Raw genomic sequence first — 18,721 nt, 5'->3', positions numbered from 1 at the left:
GTTTTTATTTCCATTTATTTACTTATAAAATCATTTTTATTTATGAAGATCCCCTTTTTTCAAGAGAATCTTGTAATCAAAAATTGCTAGCTAATGTTTTTGAAAGACTGTAAAAACTTTCATTATATCCTTGTGTTGATGCCAAAAAAATCAGTCCTTGATGCTTTCCAGCATGTATTTTTCTGAGGAAGATATCATTTGATAATTACTAGACTTTATATGAGGTTTTATTGCTTAGAGTCTCTAATTCTTCAAAAATCCTAAACTTTTTAATATCATATGTATAAATATTAATCAATCAAAACCGTATGTGTTTTTTTATATTATTCTAATTTTTTTTAATCCATTTAGAATCACAAGCATTTTGAAGGAAACATATATGATATTTATATACTCAAAATGAACCCAAGTGCTTTATTCCAATGCATTTTTCAACTTTTTTATATTTTTCTTTAATATGAAATCAAATTTTTATATTGATATACTTTTTTGATATTTTAAACTTTTTCTTGATATACTTTTTTTATATTTCTAGTGAAATTAGGATATGAAACATACAGTACATGTGAAGCAAATAAAATCATGTGTGTTTTTAGAATCAATAAAAACATATATGATTTTATTTAGGTTTAAAAAATAAGAATTTTTTTATTTAATGCATGCACATTATTTTTATTTAAACATAACAATTATCATATTTTGATTAATTTTGTCTATCATCATTTTTAGTTTATGAAATAATAATTAATAAAAAGTTTCAAAAAATCACTGATTGTAACATATTCTAATAAAAACACATTTTCAGTTCATATTTTTATATTCATCACATGTAACAATAACATATATTAGTATGCATTTTATTGTCTACTATGTAAAAATTTTATAATTATTCTTAATGGTGATTACTTATTCAAAACATCTGACATGCAATATATATATATATATATATAAGAGAATGATAAAGTGACCTACTCTATCTTAACCATCATTGCATCCTTACAGCTTCCATCTCTATTCCAAGCCGTTCTTTGTTCTCAACCATTACTAAAGACGGGGGCAGAGAGTTAGGAATGTTGGGAATGGGGCAATGGTTGGAAACAAGGGAACAACTAGAAATGGCTAGAAATAGAGACATGGGTGAAAGGGTACAATGATGGTTTAAACATGTGGATTGATTTAGTAAAAATTTGGATCACTTTATCATTTATCTCTCTATATTTATAAGGAATTGATGAATTGGCCCAAGCATTTACCAAATTGATCCACTCATCATCATTGGTTGCATTTTTTTTTTTTTTTTTTTTAATTGGATTTCAGCAATGGAAAATTTCCCAGTAATGGTTAGGATGGGTGGATCGAATACCTGGGTCAATTTAACGATTTTCTCTCCCTCTGCATATATTTTTTTAAAAGAAAAATATTTGAACTAAATGCAAAAACAATAGATAAAAGTGCACTCACTTCAAGAATTTAAGAAGAGGACCATGATTTGTGAAAGGATGGATGAAGAAAAGGCAGGATGGAATCGTCAACGAACCAAAATCACCAGTGAGTCTACGAAACTATTAGAGAGAAGCAGGTCTACGGAAAATATGTTTAAAACCTAGATAGTTCAAGCCGAGCTGTTGTGAAGGAAATTGTCACCTTGGACATGGCTATGGCGGGCCGAGAACTGGCCGTCTCCGAGGATTGCTTCCGTTCGGTGTTGGTGTAGAACCCTACGCCTTCGCATTTCTGGTGCCGTGTCTTGTATCGTCGTTAGTCGCGAAGCAGTTGGTTGGTGCCCTGTCGTGAAGTTGAACTGAAGTTTTTGAGCCAATTTTCACTAAGTGAGGCCTCGCAAATTCTGATCGAGGGTTATAAAGGTGCGCGAGCTTGTCAGGCCTGGGGGCTCGGCGCTTCTACACGCTGTTGCTGTCCTTCGCCGCCTTTATAGCTGCCGTTGCGGTGCACTTTCGAACGGGCTCTGCCTCTCTGTTTTCCATTGGGTGGGGTGTTAATTTTTTTCTGAATGAGGTCTGTGTCTTGTTGGAGTTCTGAGTGATTTAGGTGTAAGTTCCACGCAGGAGGAGATCGGTGTTTTTTTTGTGAGTGAACGAGTGAAGGTTGAGGATTGTGAGCAGTGTTACAGTCATAAGCGGGGCGACAGCAGCAGACTAGACGTAGATAGTTTTGAGAGTCACTTGAAGTGCATTTATTATGGATTTGGCAGCTGGTAAAGGTGGAATGGTCGATGCCAGTTTTCGACGGTCTCATGGTACAGTGTTGGTGACGGGCGAGATTCGCGTGTAGGATTGGAGCGAGCAGATACTTAGTCTCGAGGCTGGATAAAAGAAACAAGCATCCATGGCCTCTGTAAGTATCTTCGTTCATAGTATTGGCTCGAGTAGCCCATTTTTCGGTTTCTCTGCTGGCGGCTGTCAGGAGCATTGGGCGAACGCCCGCTCTTGTGGGTATGATTGGAGAGTTGCGGCCAAATTTTTGCTAAAGATGGAAGTCGCTTCTTCTAGGATATTAGATGTTGCACAGGGGCGACTTCTTTCAAGAGTAATGATCTTGTCATTGACTAAGACTTCGTGCTCTAAATTTACACACTCGGAAAGAGATTGATGGTAGTTTCGTTTTCATGTCGTTGTTTGTTTTTCACTGCCATCACAAGTAGTGTATATTATGAGACTGCCTTCTTGGTGATTCTACTGTGGATTACACGTATTTTGTCATTGTGTGTGGTCGCTGGTGTCACCAGGCTCAGCTCACATATTGATAAGATGAGTTGATCAATTTCTGAGAAATTTTCTTTTTGGTGAAACTTCTCATTTTTCTTTGCGTCTGACGTTCTTAGGTTTTTCTTACTCATCCATCTGCCAATGATTATGCTATATTAGTAATGCAACCCTCCAGCTTGCTTGTATCTTCTATCCCTTGTGATCAGTTCAACGCTTGAGTTCTTCGTGATGAACTTGAAATGCCCGTGTGGAACGTTTCTATGATTGCGCTGCAGGCCTGCACAAGTTGTGCGTGATTTGTTCAAATTTATGAAAATCTCGATTAGAACTCCAGTACGGTATTAGTAATAATGGCGTGGTGTCCATGTGTTAGGGCTCCAGTTTAATTGCGTTTTACGCGCTTTCACGGTCAAAACATTGATGAATCGAATATTGAACTCGTAATGATTTTGTTGTAAAGACGGCGGTGTAATTTTCGTGAAGTACTGGTGATGTGTAACGTTAACACTAAGATTTCTTGTCTCTGCATCTGTGTGGTTTTTGCTATCAGACTGAGTTCTGATACATGCGGGAGTCTGGGTAACGTGCCCAGTCAAAACCGATTTTCGTTCGCCTGGCTTTGTCTTCCACAAGTTCACTGTGTGTGCAACTCTTGCAAGAAGGGAGATCCCAGGTGGTTTATTCTCTTGCAGATTGCTTTGCAGAATCGATAATAGCTGCCCTTGCTGATGGATGGTAATACTCAAACTTCGACTCAAGTGTCCAGCCGGAAGCAAGAAATAAGCTGAAGCTCAAAATTCCATGGCCTCTGTAAGTCATCGGCAATTTTTTTCCGTTAAGTTTTGGCAAGTTCTCAGCTCTGGTATATAATGTTGTGAGGGGTCTGAATGGTTGGATGCTGATCTTTTTTTTTGTTCAAAATTTATTGGATCAAAATAATTTCTCATTATTGTTATCGACAGGGTTTTGAGAGGAAGCACGTCCAAGTGAAGAGGACCTCAGAGCATCCGAAGGTTCTCATTGCAGACATTGCTGCCTATGGATTTCAATGGCCACACCGAATGCGAGAATGGAGAACAGGCGCTCTTGGGAGGACCACCAGATATAAATCTGCCACTATCTATTGAGATTTGTCCAGATCCTTGGGGTCTAAAGCCTTCGGACTTGCTGCATAGTAGCTTGGCTCCAGCTCAAAATCTTGAATTGGGAACTTCAATATCTTCCAAAGGAAGGCGATGGGTGCGACGTGGTGATACCATCTGGGGAGCCTGGTTCTTCTTCAATCACTATTTCAGACCTGCATTAAACGATGAACATCAGAGGAAGCTTGAACGGGATGGTATTTTGGCACCCCTCTTGGATAAATCTGATCTGCGACTGGACCTCTTCCTAGTCCAACATGACATGGAAAACATGTACATGTGGACTTTCAAGGAAAGACCTGAAAATGCGTTAGGAAAGATGCAGCTTCGCAGCTATATGAATGGTCATGCAAGGTTTGGTGAACCACAATTCCCTTTCAGTGCAGACAAAGGATTTACTAGATCCCACCGAATGCAAAGGAAGCATTACAGAGGCTTGTCGAATCCTCAATGTGTGCATGGTGTCGAGGTTGTCAGGGCTCCAAACCTGTTGAATGCCAGTGAGGATGACTTGAAACGGTGGATGGAATTGACGGGCAGGGAAATAAATTTTGTAATACCTCCAGATGCTGAAGGGTTTTCAGAGTGGCGAAGTCTTCCGAATACTGACTTTGATTTAGAGCGAACATTATCTCCTCCGAGTAAGCCTCCAAATGCGTACTCCAAAAAGCAGGCATCAGCACGATCGGGACGAATGAATGAGGATAATGTGAATGCTGTTAGCCAGTTACCAAGCCCCGCCAGTAGTGCCAGTCGCAGTTTGAGTCCAGGAGGGAAGAGAAAGAAGGCTGATTCTTCCCTCCCTCCTGGGCTTCTACCCTGTGGCAATGAAGCTGATTCTTGTGTCCCTGTTGTCAGCTATGCGGCTGCTGAAAACTTTCATACAGGAATGGAACCATGGTGGCTCTCAAGTTTCTCAGGAGTGATGACTGAAGCTTGTGGACCTGTTACAGGATCGAAGACTATTTACGAGGATGAAAAATCTTACCTTGTTATGGTAAGCTTGCCTTTTATAGACTTGCAAAGGCTTAGGGTTTCATGGCGAAACACTGCAACGCAGGGCATCTTAAAGTTACATTGTACCAGCACAGCCAGGACTTCAACAGTGGTGAGGGGAGACAGGACCTTTAAGCTGACTGACCCGAATCCAGAACATTGTCCCTCTGGAGATTTTGTGCGAGAGATAGGGCTTGCCACAAGAATTCCTGAGACTGCAGAACTAAAGGCTTTTTATGCTGAGGCATGTGCTGGTCTGGAGATAATGGTCCCGAAGTATAACATGGCCTCAGAGGAAAGAGAAGTTCGGGTATTTTTGCCACCTCAAATGAACCAGACCGAAGCCCTACTGCTGTAAACGCGATGTGTGCGATCTGGTATACAAAACTATTTTCCAGTCCTTTCTGTAAAGTTGTACATCGTCATTTTATGTTATCCAAAAGTTCTTATATTCCGCCTTATTTAGCTCTCTAAAACTTCTCAGACCACTTCTGATTTGTAGGAGAGACTCCAAGCTGGAAGATTCCAAGTGATTCTTTATTTCCCCTCCATTCATTCACGTTGTATATCACATTTATTGTTGGAAGGTTCAATTTTTGAGTTTAAATTTCAAATATCAATCATAATACATGTCGAAAAGATAATGTCTTTGTTGACGAGCATTTCAATTGTCATTCCATGGGTTTCCTCGTGCATTTCTATCTGTGAACGTTCGTCAAAAATTCTAAAAATTACAAATTGTACAAAATTACTTCGATTCTTATGTGTTTCACATATCTTGTTTTAATGGAGCAGTGAACGTATATTGTCAGGAGTGAGTTTTGAACTGTAATTGGTACAGAAGAAACAATCATTGAAACGTATAATAGAGAGATATGGGCCGCAAATTACATTAAGGCATTTGGAACACGGTCCAAAATTGTAATGGTTTTCAGTGTACGAGTGAACGAAAAGTAGCCAAATTTTCGGAATTAAATATGAAATTTTTTTCTACATACATCATACTTCTACCAGATTTCGTTGTGGACATGAAAATATTTTAAAATGATACAAATAGATTTAAAACAGTACTACACAAGTCTTCACATAATTGTGTGATGGTCATTGTAAGGATGCAGAATAGTGACAGACTGTAATGGAAGTGATTGTGACTAGAACGGGCAGAGTAGTTCAAATGTTCTGTCCTTCGCTCAAAGGGAGTTGGACAATATCATTGTTATTTATCATCCGGTTGGGCGGATCGAATGCGAGAACAAAACGGGGCTATTAACGGGAGTGTATATATTTTCTCAATCAAACCTGGATACGGATGCGATTTTTCCGTTCCAGCAATATGATGTAACCAATCAAGGTAAACATATTCTTAGAGATGTCAGCAGTGAATGGGAACAGAGAATGTTGGAAATTCTGAAATCGATAATAACGCCCAGTTTCATGTCATGACTCGCTACCTCAATAAGAAGTGTAACAAAGCTAGGATAGCTCACGGTATCATGTGCAAAGACGGCAATCGAAGGGCAAAGTAAGGACGAATCAATTCCATAACCAGTTCTCATCAATACATGTGTTAGTTATGATTTATACAATGGCAGCCCCCCTGTTTGAAAATCATTAGAATGATACTGCATACGAAGAGATGGAACCAGAGGGCCCAATTAATCTAGTTGTCACTTTCACATAATGTACACATCTTGCCACCAGATGCACTAGTTGTGCATCACACAAAAGCTAGTTCCATCTCTTCTCTCTCAATGCTGACACAGCTTGGGCTTTCGCAGGACCAGCTACCACTCGGTGAGGGCCCGAGACAGGAGCTTTCGACAATGGTCGAGTAGGTAGAGTCCTTCTCGCTGTTTTGGTTGAATTCATGCTTGAAGGTCTGGTGTTCGGTTCCGTTTCTCTGAGAGTGGAGTTAACCTCCTTCACTTCGAGGTCATCACGAGGAGGAAGCAAAAGAGGGCTCCTGAAGTGGACAGACTTGGGCTGAGCTGGGGGACGAGCAACAGAGCTGCAGCTTTTGACGCTGGTAGGGGTGGAGGATTCCAACACATGCGCTAGAGTCCGGAGACTGGCATCGAACGTGGAAGTGTTGCTCGTTGCTATCATATCTAATCCTCCACAAAGTCTTTGAAGCTCATCTTCGGAGAGCGAGGCAGTCACTGAACTGCCTGCCAGAGAGTCATGAGAGCGGCGCACCAAGGACCCCACCTGCACTGGAGGCTTCACGGCGAATCCTGGCCGACGCGGTTTGCCTAGAACACGCTTGGCTGCGTTGTTGGGGGAGACATATTTTGTAGCGGAGGATTGCTTGAGAATCCCTTTAGCCTTATTTTGAGCTTCTGCAGCTTCAGTATTGATTGGTTGCGGACATGCGTTCTCATTGCCGAAGACCTCCCCTGTGCAGCTGTTGCGCATCACCTCGGTAGCATCCGGTGGCTTGACCACGTACTCTACCGTAGGCGTTCTGTCCAGAGGGGTTGTACCAGCCTCCACAAGCGCAGGTCGACGAAGCGTTGTTTCGATGTTCGTTTGAATACCCTTAAGGAATTAAGTATGAAAGACTGTAAGGCAAATGGAGTGAAGAAAACCAGAAAATTCACAAGAAATGGAAGCGAATACAGTTAAGCAAATGCTGATTGGAACATACAGTCAGGACAGTTGATGGGGTTGACTGTTGCATTGGCGTCGTGCGAGTCTCATTTGCTTGCTGCAACTGTTGGAGCAACCTTGAGACTTCGTTAGCGTGGGCAGCGGATGCAGAGTGAAGCGCTTCCTTTGTTTGCTTCAGTTCCGCTGCCAGTGCGTCCCTAGCTTGTGCCAGTTCAGTTGACTCCCTTGCTTGCTTCGCTTCAAGTGCAGCAAGCGCTTCTCTAGTTTGCCTCAGTTCAGCAGCCGACTTTTCAGCAAGTTTATCCATTGACGACTTGGAGTCTGCAGTGATTTTTTCCATATTTGCTTTGAGCTCACGATACATCGCTTCTGCGGTCTGACGGGCTCGTCGTTCATTCACAAGCTGTGTATCAGCATCCGCATTCTCCTTTACCTGAGGGACAAGAGTGGACGTTAGTGGAATCGAAACACGTAGCCACCATTTCAAATAATTAGCGTCGACTTAATTACTCAACATCGATTAGGAGGGGAGCAAGGAAGACGGACGGACCTTATCGGAAAGGGATTGACATAGCTGATCCTTCGCTTTCAATTTCGCCTCAGCTGCTTGAAGTTTCTCCTCAAGTTTTCTAACCGACTCATCTTTAGATCTGGACTCTTGCTTAGTTTTCTCCGCCTGTAAAAGCCAATAATTTAGTCATACAAAAAAAAAAAAACAAAAAAAAAGAATAACTTCAGTCGGAGAAAAATGCGGACTGTAAAAGAATAAATCCAGGATATTCTGGACATGTCGAACGAGGTCTTACGAGTTGCTTGTACTTGAATAACTCATTTGAGTCTAAATGCTTCCTGGCCGGACCAAGTTCAACTCCTCGAACTCGACTGGCGAAGTTTAACGAGCAAAGAGTCTCACTGAGATCTGCATCATTAGGACTAATTTGGACGAACATAAGTGTTTTGGAATCTCCTCCTGGGAAAAGACCACCAAGAGATTTGTCGTCAGTATCAATCTAAGAAGGAATTGCAGCTGTGACATCACATTATCGGGCATAATTCGGAAAGTTTTAATTTCCTTGCATCATAATCATTACCTAGAGAGTCTTGCAAAAGGTGAGTGAGTTTTGAATTCCTGCAGTGCCAGAGGATGAGTAAGGATTAGGAGATTCAGGAATACACAACATTTACAAGTGACAAATCACGCAAGTCTCTGAATGGACGAGGTCCGCACGTTTTTAGGTGAGAATTACCTGAAGGGTATATGGCTGCTCTTTATTGATAGTGCTTGAATGACGTCTCCCAGGGCTGATAGGGACTTGTTGATGTTCTGGGCTTCCTTGAGACGATCACCTTGGGCATCACTCTTAGCCACCCTTTCGCTTCCAGCCAAATCTACTAGCCATAGCTTGCTCTTCGTGTGCTCTCCAGTTACAAGGTTCTCACCTTTCACCATGACACAAAGCATGCTGTTTCGGAAAAAGAGTTGCAATCAATACTTATACGACATCTGAAGCAACGCTACGATCGGAGGGCAGGTGTGAGCTTCGTGAAAAGATTGATACGCAGTGAGGCAGTCTAGATTATCATACCAGTGAGATCTGCTACTGTGGTCATTAGCACGAGTAGAGCCCACCGTCCGGGAGCTACTGCCGGCTTGAAGAACGTCCCAAACTTCCTCCATACTGGTTACTTTGGCTTCTACCAAGCCCGGCACATGATGACCCCCTTCAGCTGCCTGCTTGATCTCTAACCTGCACATACAAGTCACAAGTGCCCGTTGATAGAAAGCTTAAAGAAGACTTAAGATCGATATACAACGAAGTAATTAAGTTCGGCGACAACGGATCTCGAACTCACTTTTTAGTAGATTGATCTTGAGCGGCAGGAGGTGCCAAGAGATCACGAATCTGCTCGTTGTAAACCTCCATAACACTAACGGAGATGTCGTAATTGGTCTCTCCTTTGCGTTGAGCAGCGATATTGAACAGTTCCTCCAGAGTCCGGTAATTCACACCTCGATTTGCAACATTGCCTTCCATAGTGAATGTCTTTCCAGTACCAGTCTGTCCGTAAGCAAAGATGCATACGTTATAGCCGTCAAGAACCGACACCACCACCGGGGCTGTGTCTGCGAATACATCGGCTGTGAAGGGATGCATGTTAGTGTGTGGTCGCGAAGAGCAAGATATTGAACATCGGCACCTTATCAAAGACAGCAGAACAATTCCTTGACGCAACAAGACACCATGAGAGAAATCTTAAGGTTACCTTGATCATCTTGAGGAGAAAACACTCGATCGAACTTAAATAACTTCTTCCCGGCAGTTCCATTACGTACGACAATGTCACCGTTTCCGGCGGATTCAAATTCGGCTACAGAAGAGGCATTAGCTGCAACCTCTACAGGACTCAGTGGCCTGCAGCGACAAAAAACCCGAATGTTTCCTGCGCACAACAATATGATCAGGGCTTTGTGCAATGGAGGTCCTAAATAGTATTTAAGTATAGTACTTATTTGCTGTACCATGCTCTGAAGATGATCCAAACCGCACCTTTCAACTCGAGCACCTTGTTGTAGAGTTGCTTACGCTCGTAGCACTCGTTCGCATATTTCTTTCGCAAATCCTGGTGTTCATTCACTGCACAAGACGATTACTGGCCTCGCATCAGACATCGAGCCAGTATTAATGGTAGAGAGAAAAATCGGCTATCAGTGTTCTGCCAGATAATGAATACAGTGGGATGTGGATGAAACAGACGAACTGATGGCTGAAGTGATAGGCTCACATAGGGAACGAACGGATGTTGTCATTACTGTGGGGTCGGGAAAGGAAGCAACCCACTGTTTCGTCCTGGTTGATAGTAAACGCTGCTCTTCTTTCAGAACCTGCACATTTCCTTCTGGTTAGACTCGTGGGGACCAACACTGTTTTCCTTTAACAAGCAAGACCATTCTGCAGGTAAAGGAAAATATATGAACGACTCACGCACCATGATCTCTTTGTACGCTTTGGATATTGTGGTTAACCACTTCTGCTTCTCATTTCGGGCTCGCTCTTTGATAGCATTCATTTCGCTGAGTTGAGTCTCCACCGCAGTAGCTGATTCAAGTGTGTTAATTAGCCCACAGCCTTCAATTCGTTTATAGGTACTCATCTCGAAGACATGGAAAACATGGAAAACGTACCAGCACAGTATCAAGAGGGATAACAGAAAATTCACATACCCAAGGAATCAACGCAGAGCGACTTGGCACACAGATCGTCCCGCAACATTTCGTTCATACGGTTGGTGTCTTGAAGGGATATCCAAGCCTCATGACACTCGTCCATCAGCTCCTTCAGTCTGGCTTCATACTCAGACTTTCGGGTCTTTTTCTTCGCCTGCGTGAGAAAATGAACAGATCAGAGAATACATCGCATGTCTCGCACAGGCATGTTCACATGCAGAATTTAGATAGGACGCCAGTTGCGACTAGACAGAGGCCCAACCTTATGGCGACGAGCTTTCTGCTCGGGAAGCTGGCGCACTTTTGCATCCTTCCGATTCAGTTCCTGCTCGTAGCCTAGAGGTTCGGAGTCTGGCGCAGTAGCTCCAGCATCTTCGATCATTGACTTGGACGCCACAGATTTTCGAGCACCTGCAGGACAGCCTGTGACAACCAGATGTGAACGAAGTGTATTAGTCTTCGGTAAGCGACACTATGTTTAACAGCCTGAGTTCTGGGTTGGACAAAAATTGTCCATGGAGTGGGTACACTATTTCTGTTCACCCATAGAGTGTTACTTGAGACTCAAGTTCTTCCAGAGCTTTCACATCCGCGCACATGTCGGTCCAAGAATCTGTAACTAGTTTGAATGAATTGCGATGTAAATAAGTATGAAACAACTACACAATGATAGGCACGAGACTGCGTACTTGAAGGCGGGCCTGTGCGGATGCAAATGGCACTGATCGAAGGACTACCAATCACGCCCTCGAATGTAATTGTCAGATTACCGTCCGCTGTTGACGTACTAACACTAAGTATCAGTGCGTTGTTAGATCCCACTTCTTCGTACACGTCAAGCTCAGTTATAACCTGCACGTAGAAATCCGTTAGAATCTAAAAGTTGCTGGAATCGATGAAAAGTCCCGCGAAGCATGTGACTCGGTTGTACGTACCTTCTCTTCCTGGATGGTCACGTCGAATACACGCATTCCTGGCGGACCGTTGGTGAATATGATCTCGGCGAAGTGTAGATCCACCACATAGTTTCCAATTGGCAACTCTTTAAAGACATAAGAGACATTCCCGTAACGCGAGGTTTGGTACAAGCCTGCACCGTGTACTCCGGTGACTTCCTCTTCAGTTCTCAGGACATCTCCACCAGTGTAGTATTCATCTCTTTCGAAACTAATTCCATGAGATTCATTCTCGATCAACGTCCCTCCGCAGTTAATTGCGAGGACAACATCATCTGTAGGTGAAGGAAAGGACACTAAGCAGGATCCGAAGAGCAACATCGTAGTAAATTTGGTTTAGGGTGCCAGTAGAAGTTGCAAGTGTGTTACTGTTGTCCATTAGCGGTAAGTCGCAGAGATTATTGCTGTACAGGTACAAGAGAAATTGAAACTTATTTGAGAGAGGCACAAGTTTAATTCTTTACCTGCTGAGAACTTTGGCATTTGCTTCCCGTCCTGAATAGCAAAACTCATCCTCTTAACAGAACTGTTCATAATCTCTTCTTCTTCATCTTCATCATCCACGTCTGAAGACTCTTGTTGATCACCCTCTTTGGATAGAGGGTGGTTCTGTATGGTATGGTGGTCGGAAGAAGTAGGTATCTCTTCCTGGACACCCTCAGTGGTCGGAGTCAAATCGTTTCCGGCAATACTTGAGGTTTCACCTTGGGTGTCCTTGCCAGCAAACGACTCTTGCCCTTCTTCACACGAGTTAGTGAGAAAGGGATTAGTTTGGTTACCGGAATTCTGATAAACTCCTGATGTGTCCCCAGAGCTGCGAGTTGCATCTCCAGGACTGCAGTCTGCAGTGCTAATTGTAGTGACAGCATGAGAGTCCTTCATTTTGTCTGCTACAGAGGTCACAGCTATGTCTTGAAAGAGCAAGGATCGTGGACCGAGGGGGCCTATGTCAGTGCTACATTGTATTCCAAGCTTGGTGAACCTATCACCCAGGGAAGCAAATGTATTCTCAGTCGGACTTTTCCCCCCCACACCCGCTTCTCTCCAGCTTAATTTATCGTCTAGGGAGAAGGCTACCGGGCTTTCGCTAGGCATCGGTCCCGGGCAACTTTCGATTTCACCCTCAACCTTCCTTTTACCTTCCTCGATGGTAGAATCCATCGACGCAACCATGTGAGCTTCAATGTCTTCGCTGTAGGCTGATTTCTTGGGGGATAGGAGCCACTTGAGTTCGCCCTCACTAAAGAACGGCCAGCGGTTACTTAGCTGTCTGATTGGTGGATCTGACTTGTTTGCAGACATAGGTCCTTCCGAAGTTGGAGCAGGAGAGGAGGGACGTGAGGGTAGAAGCAGAGGGGAGGGAGCTTTAAACATTAGCCCAAGTAAATTCTCAGCTGGTGTCTCCACGTGATGCTATCCAATCCGTTACATTACGAAAGGGGCGGGCAGGGTCCCTGCGTTTATACACAGAAAAAAAATGTGTCATAAGCCTCAAAATCCAATGAGAGTAATGTCCTTGAATCTGAGAGACAGTCAAAGAGCAATGCACTCCACATGAGAAAGTATAGCGGCGTCGGTGGAGACTGTATGAAACATCTAATTTGACTCCGACTTGGGCAGAATGGAATGACTGAGACGAGTGTGCAAGTTAGGAGACTGGTGCCATTCTTGCAATGAAGAATGCTAATGGTAACGACCACAACGTGATTACCTACCATTGGGGACCAATACAACGACAGCGGGGCAAAGCCAAGCTAACCCAGAACAGAGTGCAATTACACGGTTGCACTACCACGGTTGAAGAGAAGAGGAGCACCGCAACCCTGATAGATGAGAGAGCAGAGTAAGAAGGACCGTGACCTCCATGCACCAGCCGAAACTACGCGCACCACGTTCATCTCAACTCCTGTTACTACAATTCGAAAACGAAAGAACTGTGGAATACCAGGAGCTCTGAGAGAAAGAGGCAGCACCTCAGCAATACAGCCGGTCTCAAATCCTCGCCATGGCACAACTCCGACGTTGCCGTTACACCAGAGCTCACACTGCACAATGTGATTCGATTGGTCGCTGAACAGCACCTCAGGGCGACATGCGTGGCTTGTTCGGTTCGTCACAGAAGAGAGATCGAAGTGGAGATGGAAGTGGGAGGGGAAAAGAGACACTCTAGACGCGGCGGAAAGAGCACAATGAAATTGCGAGAGAGGGTATGGCACACACGCCATAACCAGAACCTCCACAACGGTCGCCAGCTCCCAAATTTTGAATTTCGTGAGAGAGCCGTTAGCTGGCCCCCCTCGCTGTTCCCCAACCCCTTCTAATGGACCCCCAGGGCCGTGCCCCTGAGGTTCCCATCGTTCACATCGTTCCCCGAGCCTCAATCAAAGGAATGTTTGATTGGGTTGTGTTTAGAAATGCACCTTCACTCGGGGACGTGCATGTGCCAGGTGGGATTCGAACATTTGGACGTTTCCTCCATACAAACGAGTCACTTTTACTTTTAGGATTCTCACGAGAGTGTCGCGATACTTTTTCCCACTCTCGTGGCCGCGAATGGATGAACCGTGAAATCAGACACCACAGATTGATTTCCGCGAACCCGATCCCTGCTGAAGCTCAAATCCTTGTAGCCATCACTGCGAAAAAAACATACAAACGCCCCTCGTTCTATCACAATTGTTGCTAACGGGGCAGGTTTTCTGTATTCGCAAAACGGTCGAGATTAGAGCACTGCAGCCTTCGGTGCGATGGTAACGACCTCGTCGATTTCGGCGACTTGGGTTCCTTGTGGAGTGAAGCGGTTGTGATTCCCATTAGAAAACGAAACGGATCATGAACATACTCAACGTCTGGATGGATTGGGCGTCTGGGCGTAGAGTGTACAAACTGACACTGAACTTTGTTCAGTTTGTTTCCGCTTCGGGATCTGTTTCTGTGAGGGATGGAAACCTCGAAGGTGGAATTTGAGTGTGATGTTGTCTGAAACTACCACAGTTGCTGCATTTGTTAGTGGGCGGAGGAAGACTGTGATCTATTCAATGTTGTGGAAGAATACACAAATGAATCACTTTAGGGAAATAAAAATGTAATGCCTCTGAACTTGGCTTAATATATTCATTCGGTCTTGATACTTGTGTAAATATTTCTTTTGGTGTTTTGGTTAATAGATTTTCGGTCTAGGGTTCAAAGGCTTGTTTGGAAGATTCATTTTTGGTACTGAAATAAAATGAACTAGTAACATGGCTTTTATGGATTTGAAATTTGAAATTTGAAATTATATGTTTGATGTATATAAATATATAAATATGTATATGAGCACAAATATTTCAAATTATTTAATTTTGTAAGTAGTTATTAAAAATGGTGAAATAGTACTACTAAATAAAGTAAAATAAAAAACCATCTAAGTTTCTATGTTATATTACCATAGGATTTCAACATGTATTACATATGGCTTTGTAACAAAATTAATAAAACTGTAATTTTACTTTTGCCAGTTATTATCTTATATCTATGTGGGAAGTAGACATTGATTGTATCGTGTCTTTGAGGTATTGTTAAATTTAATGTGATAAAAAATTGACGTAAAATTAATAAAAGTGTAACATAAATATATAAATACATTAATTTGACTCTCATACATGGCTAAATTGTTTGGATTCCATGTAAATTTCATGATAAACATATAAAATTTTCAAACTTAAATTATACATGTGTATTAATTTTGAATATTCTATTGAATATAACATGCATTATGCATATATGTGTGCGTATATATATAAATAAATATAAATATATATATATATATCACCAATATATGAAATTGTACATTTGAACCAGGTATCATGTGCTGAATCTGAAAAGATGTGACATTTGATCATATAATACTACTTTAGTGGGGTACTAGCAAGCATTATAACATCAGATTATAGGCTAAGAACCAAGAACTCATTCAAATTTAAGTTTATAGAATTAACTTTCTTCTTCAAACGACAAAATCTAGTAGGTTATATCATGATGCATGATTCTTATAATATTTAAGTGTTATGGTTCAAGCATTTAAGTTTTTCAAATACAAAGATGAAATTTTAACCACCAAAACAGTTTGGGGCATTAAAGTAAATTTAATTTCAAATTATTAAATTTAAGAATGATGAAAGTGGTAACAAATATTAAAATTCTTTTACATAAAACCTACTTAATTTTTGGGTTTTTAAAAATTACATGATAATACTAATACTTTTTAAAAATGATATTGTATTTTTCAATCAAATTAAAAAATCTAATTATACAAAAAATTGACTTATTATCTTATTATTTGAATCTTGAGTATGTACTATTGCTAATGCTTCTAATCTGATTGTGATGTGATTCTTCTTAATTAAATTTAACAATTTAGATGCATATAAAATGTATCAATTATTCTTATCATTTATATTTTAGACCAATATAGATTCAATATTTTTATGTGTACATGGAATTTAAAATTTTATTAAAATAAGATCAAAAGTAGAGCCTTTGCAAAGTCTCTATTTTATACTTTGATTTGAATGTTATTCCAATATTTTTAGTTTGTAAATATTAATTTTTTTAGATTTAACATTCAAGAAATTTATATAAAATTATAACATATTAAAGTAAAATAATTAAATCTATTCAAAAATTTATTACAATGAATCTTGACTCTTATTATTATCCAACCACATTTCTATTCAAAGTCTTTTAAAGTAATAGAATTAATCTAATAGATGTTTAAAAAATTAACCTTAAATTAAAAAAATCTATATTTTATAAGATATTTGAATATTTTTAACTGAGATAATTATACTATTGCATATGAATTAAAACTAAAGAGATATGAAAAATTCAAAGAAGACAAGGTTACTAACTTATTTGGAATCACATTAAAACAAGGACTTCAAAACTTGCATGGTAATTTTTATTAAATATTATTCTATTCTACTTAGCTAAAGTTTAAAAACTACTTACTATCAATGATATGAGAAGGTGTAAACAAATGAGAATATCTATTTTTCTATCAAAAATATTATATAAAAATTAAATAAGCAAATAAAGAGCTTCATAAATATTTTATAGATTTTAGACTTGAAATATATTCTAATTGTGAATAAAATAATATAATTGTAAATTGTTTACATCTACCAAAGTCAATAAAGATTTATCGTGTTTTCCTTGTGTCTCTTCTTAAGCTATATGAAATGGTGGATATATACAAAAGAAGCAATTGCTACTTCCATTAGTAGAAGTTGAAAATAATCAAGAATTTGAAGTAAAAGAGGTCTTGGAATCAAGGTAATACCAAAATAGCTTGAAATATCTTATATGTTGGCACAAATATGTTATTAGTGAATGCACATAAGAATCTTATAAGAATCTTATAAACTCAATAAAATAGGTTAATGTTTTTTTTTTTTCTCAATAACATCTATCAAAAATAAGATGAAAATTCTAAAGATCTTATATTATAAAATATAAGAGGTTTCATTTAGAATTCACTCTCTTTTTTTTTTTCTATTTTTTGTATAGTTTTATTGCATGATCTTTATTTCATAAAAATGAAGAAATAACAACCTTTATAATTAATTTAAGAATTATTATTTGCAAGGTTATACAAAAAAACCACTTAAATTGATGCAATCTTTACAACTACATAATAGAGGTAAAGATCCTTAGAGATAATATATTTTTCTTAGATATATGGTGAGATATAATATGTCTAACATCATGACTATTTGATAGAATATTAATGTTTGGTGATAATATTAAAGATTATAATTATTATTGGATAGAGTCCAAAATACATTATTTGAAGAAAGTTATGAAGGTCTTAACAATAATTAAATAACAAGGTTGCTTTCTTACCTTGATATAAAATATTGTTGATGGCTGAGATAGCCTATTAAATATCTTAGTAGAAAAAAAAATCAAAGTTTGTAGCAAATTTCTTTTTCTACATATTGGATTTTTTTATCATATAATTATATTGATCTTTGTGAACTTATTTTCAAAAAATGGATAATATAATAGACATCTATATTTACTATTATATTTATTTAGATAAGTAGAATAAATAGAATTAATTAGAACTAAATAAAAATAAATTAAATTAATAATATCTTAGTAAAAAACTATTTAGAAGCTTTAATGATGTAATTTTGACTTTACAAGTATATGTAAAAAATTAATAGATTGAAAAATTAGTTATTAAGTTAATTATTTATATTATAAATTGAAAAATTAGTTATTAAGTTAATTATTTATATTATTTATATTATAAATTATTTATTATTTATTTTAAATTAGTTATTAAGTTAATTATTTATATTATATTATATTATTTTAGTTTTTATTTATTTATTATTTATATTATTAATTATTTATTATTAATTATTTAATTATTATATTATATGGCACTTATTTTAGAAACTCGTCCTAAAATTTATACATATGTCTTGCAAGTTGGACATGTGTTATATAGCCTTTAGAATGTTTTTACTTAATTCTTTAAGTAGATAGTATATATAAAAGTAGGAGAGAGGCCTTTGTCACTCTTTGTCATGGATATACAACTGAAGAAGATTCCAAAAGGTTCTAGAAGATTTTAGAAGATTCTAGAAGGTTCTAGAAGGTGCCAGAAGATTCTAGAAGGTACTTGTAGGTTCTAAGAAGGCTCGTGAAGGTTTTAGGAGGTTCCAAAAGATTTTGGAAGGTTCATGTAGATTCTAAGAAAGTTCTAGAAGGTCATAGGAGGTCCTAGAAGGTTCTAAGAGGCTTTAGATGATTTAAGAAGTTACTGAAGAAAGATCTTAGGCTTACTTTGTTTTCAAGCCTCATAGAAATTTCTTAAGAAGCTTTTTAGAACCTAGTATATACAAGAGTCAAGGTTGAGGGAATCCTAAATCTTGACAACTCATTTCTTGTGGTATAGCTAGGATCTTCTTATCTTGTATCTAATTGTTGTTTTAATGTCGAGTTAATTTCATTCTTTGGTCTTGAATCCTTATCTTATATATGGTGCCTAACACTCTTGTTAATGCCTTTTAT

General features: G+C 39.3%; 2 protein-coding genes across 16 annotated transcripts; one reads left to right on the top strand and one right to left on the bottom strand.

The window, feature by feature from the left end:
* The first annotated feature begins 1,594 nt into the window (after window positions 1-1,594).
* Window positions 1,595-5,526, top strand: LOC112273019 (uncharacterized). Of its 15 annotated transcripts, none has more exons than XM_090244959.1 (4): window positions 1,698-1,865; window positions 2,293-2,355; window positions 3,277-3,536; window positions 3,689-5,526. In XM_090244959.1, exon 4 carries the CDS (start codon window positions 3,765-3,767, stop codon window positions 5,220-5,222), a length of 1,458 nt encoding a protein of 485 aa, XP_090101085.1. In that variant the 5' UTR covers window positions 1,698-1,865; window positions 2,293-2,355; window positions 3,277-3,536; window positions 3,689-3,764; the 3' UTR covers window positions 5,223-5,526. The 15 variants fall into 15 exon arrangements, with proteins under 15 accessions (XP_090101081.1, XP_024357095.1, XP_090101079.1 ...); XM_090244960.1 differs by having other exon boundaries at window positions 1,701-1,947; window positions 3,419-3,536; XM_090244957.1 differs by having other exon boundaries at window positions 1,852-1,988.
* Window positions 5,527-6,374: 848 nt separating this feature from the next.
* On the bottom strand, window positions 6,375-13,831 carry LOC112273018 (uncharacterized). Its single transcript, XM_024501322.3, has 18 exons — window positions 13,630-13,831; window positions 12,121-13,110; window positions 11,636-11,931; window positions 11,390-11,552; window positions 10,963-11,123; window positions 10,698-10,854; window positions 10,463-10,572; window positions 10,259-10,358; window positions 10,024-10,110; window positions 9,740-9,916; window positions 9,329-9,614; window positions 9,061-9,222; window positions 8,722-8,937; window positions 8,566-8,603; window positions 8,281-8,444; window positions 8,025-8,150; window positions 7,512-7,907; window positions 6,375-7,402 (listed from the first exon to the last, which is right to left on the bottom strand). Exons 2-18 carry the CDS (start codon window positions 13,028-13,030, stop codon window positions 6,593-6,595), a joined length of 4,359 nt encoding a protein of 1,452 aa, XP_024357090.1. The 5' UTR covers window positions 13,031-13,110; window positions 13,630-13,831; the 3' UTR covers window positions 6,375-6,592.
* Between the last annotated feature and the right edge of the window lie 4,890 nt (window positions 13,832-18,721).

Source organism: Physcomitrium patens, chromosome 20 (assembly GCF_059467195.1).
Source record: "Physcomitrium patens ecotype Gransden chromosome 20, ASM5946719v1, whole genome shotgun sequence".
In the NCBI taxonomy this organism is placed as follows: domain Eukaryota; kingdom Viridiplantae; phylum Streptophyta; class Bryopsida; order Funariales; family Funariaceae; genus Physcomitrium; species Physcomitrium patens.
This window is presented reverse-complemented; position numbering and strand designations above follow the sequence as displayed.

Bases quoted from the DNA above. Each gene is read 5' to 3' on its own strand.
- LOC112273019 (XM_090244955.1), top strand. From the start codon at position 3,765: ATGGATTTCAATGGCCACACCGAATGCGAGAATGGAGAACAGGCGCTC.
- LOC112273018 (XM_024501322.3), bottom strand. From the start codon at position 13,030: ATGTTTAAAGCTCCCTCCCCTCTGCTTCTACCCTCACGTCCCTCCTCT. The intron at 9,223-9,328 runs GTGAGTTCGAGA...TTGTATGTGCAG, and splicing joins CAAGATCAATCTACTAAAAA to GTTAGAGATCAAGCAGGCAG. The intron at 8,445-8,565 runs GTAATGATTATG...GTCTTTTCCCAG, and splicing joins CCTTTTGCAAGACTCTCTAG to GAGGAGATTCCAAAACACTT.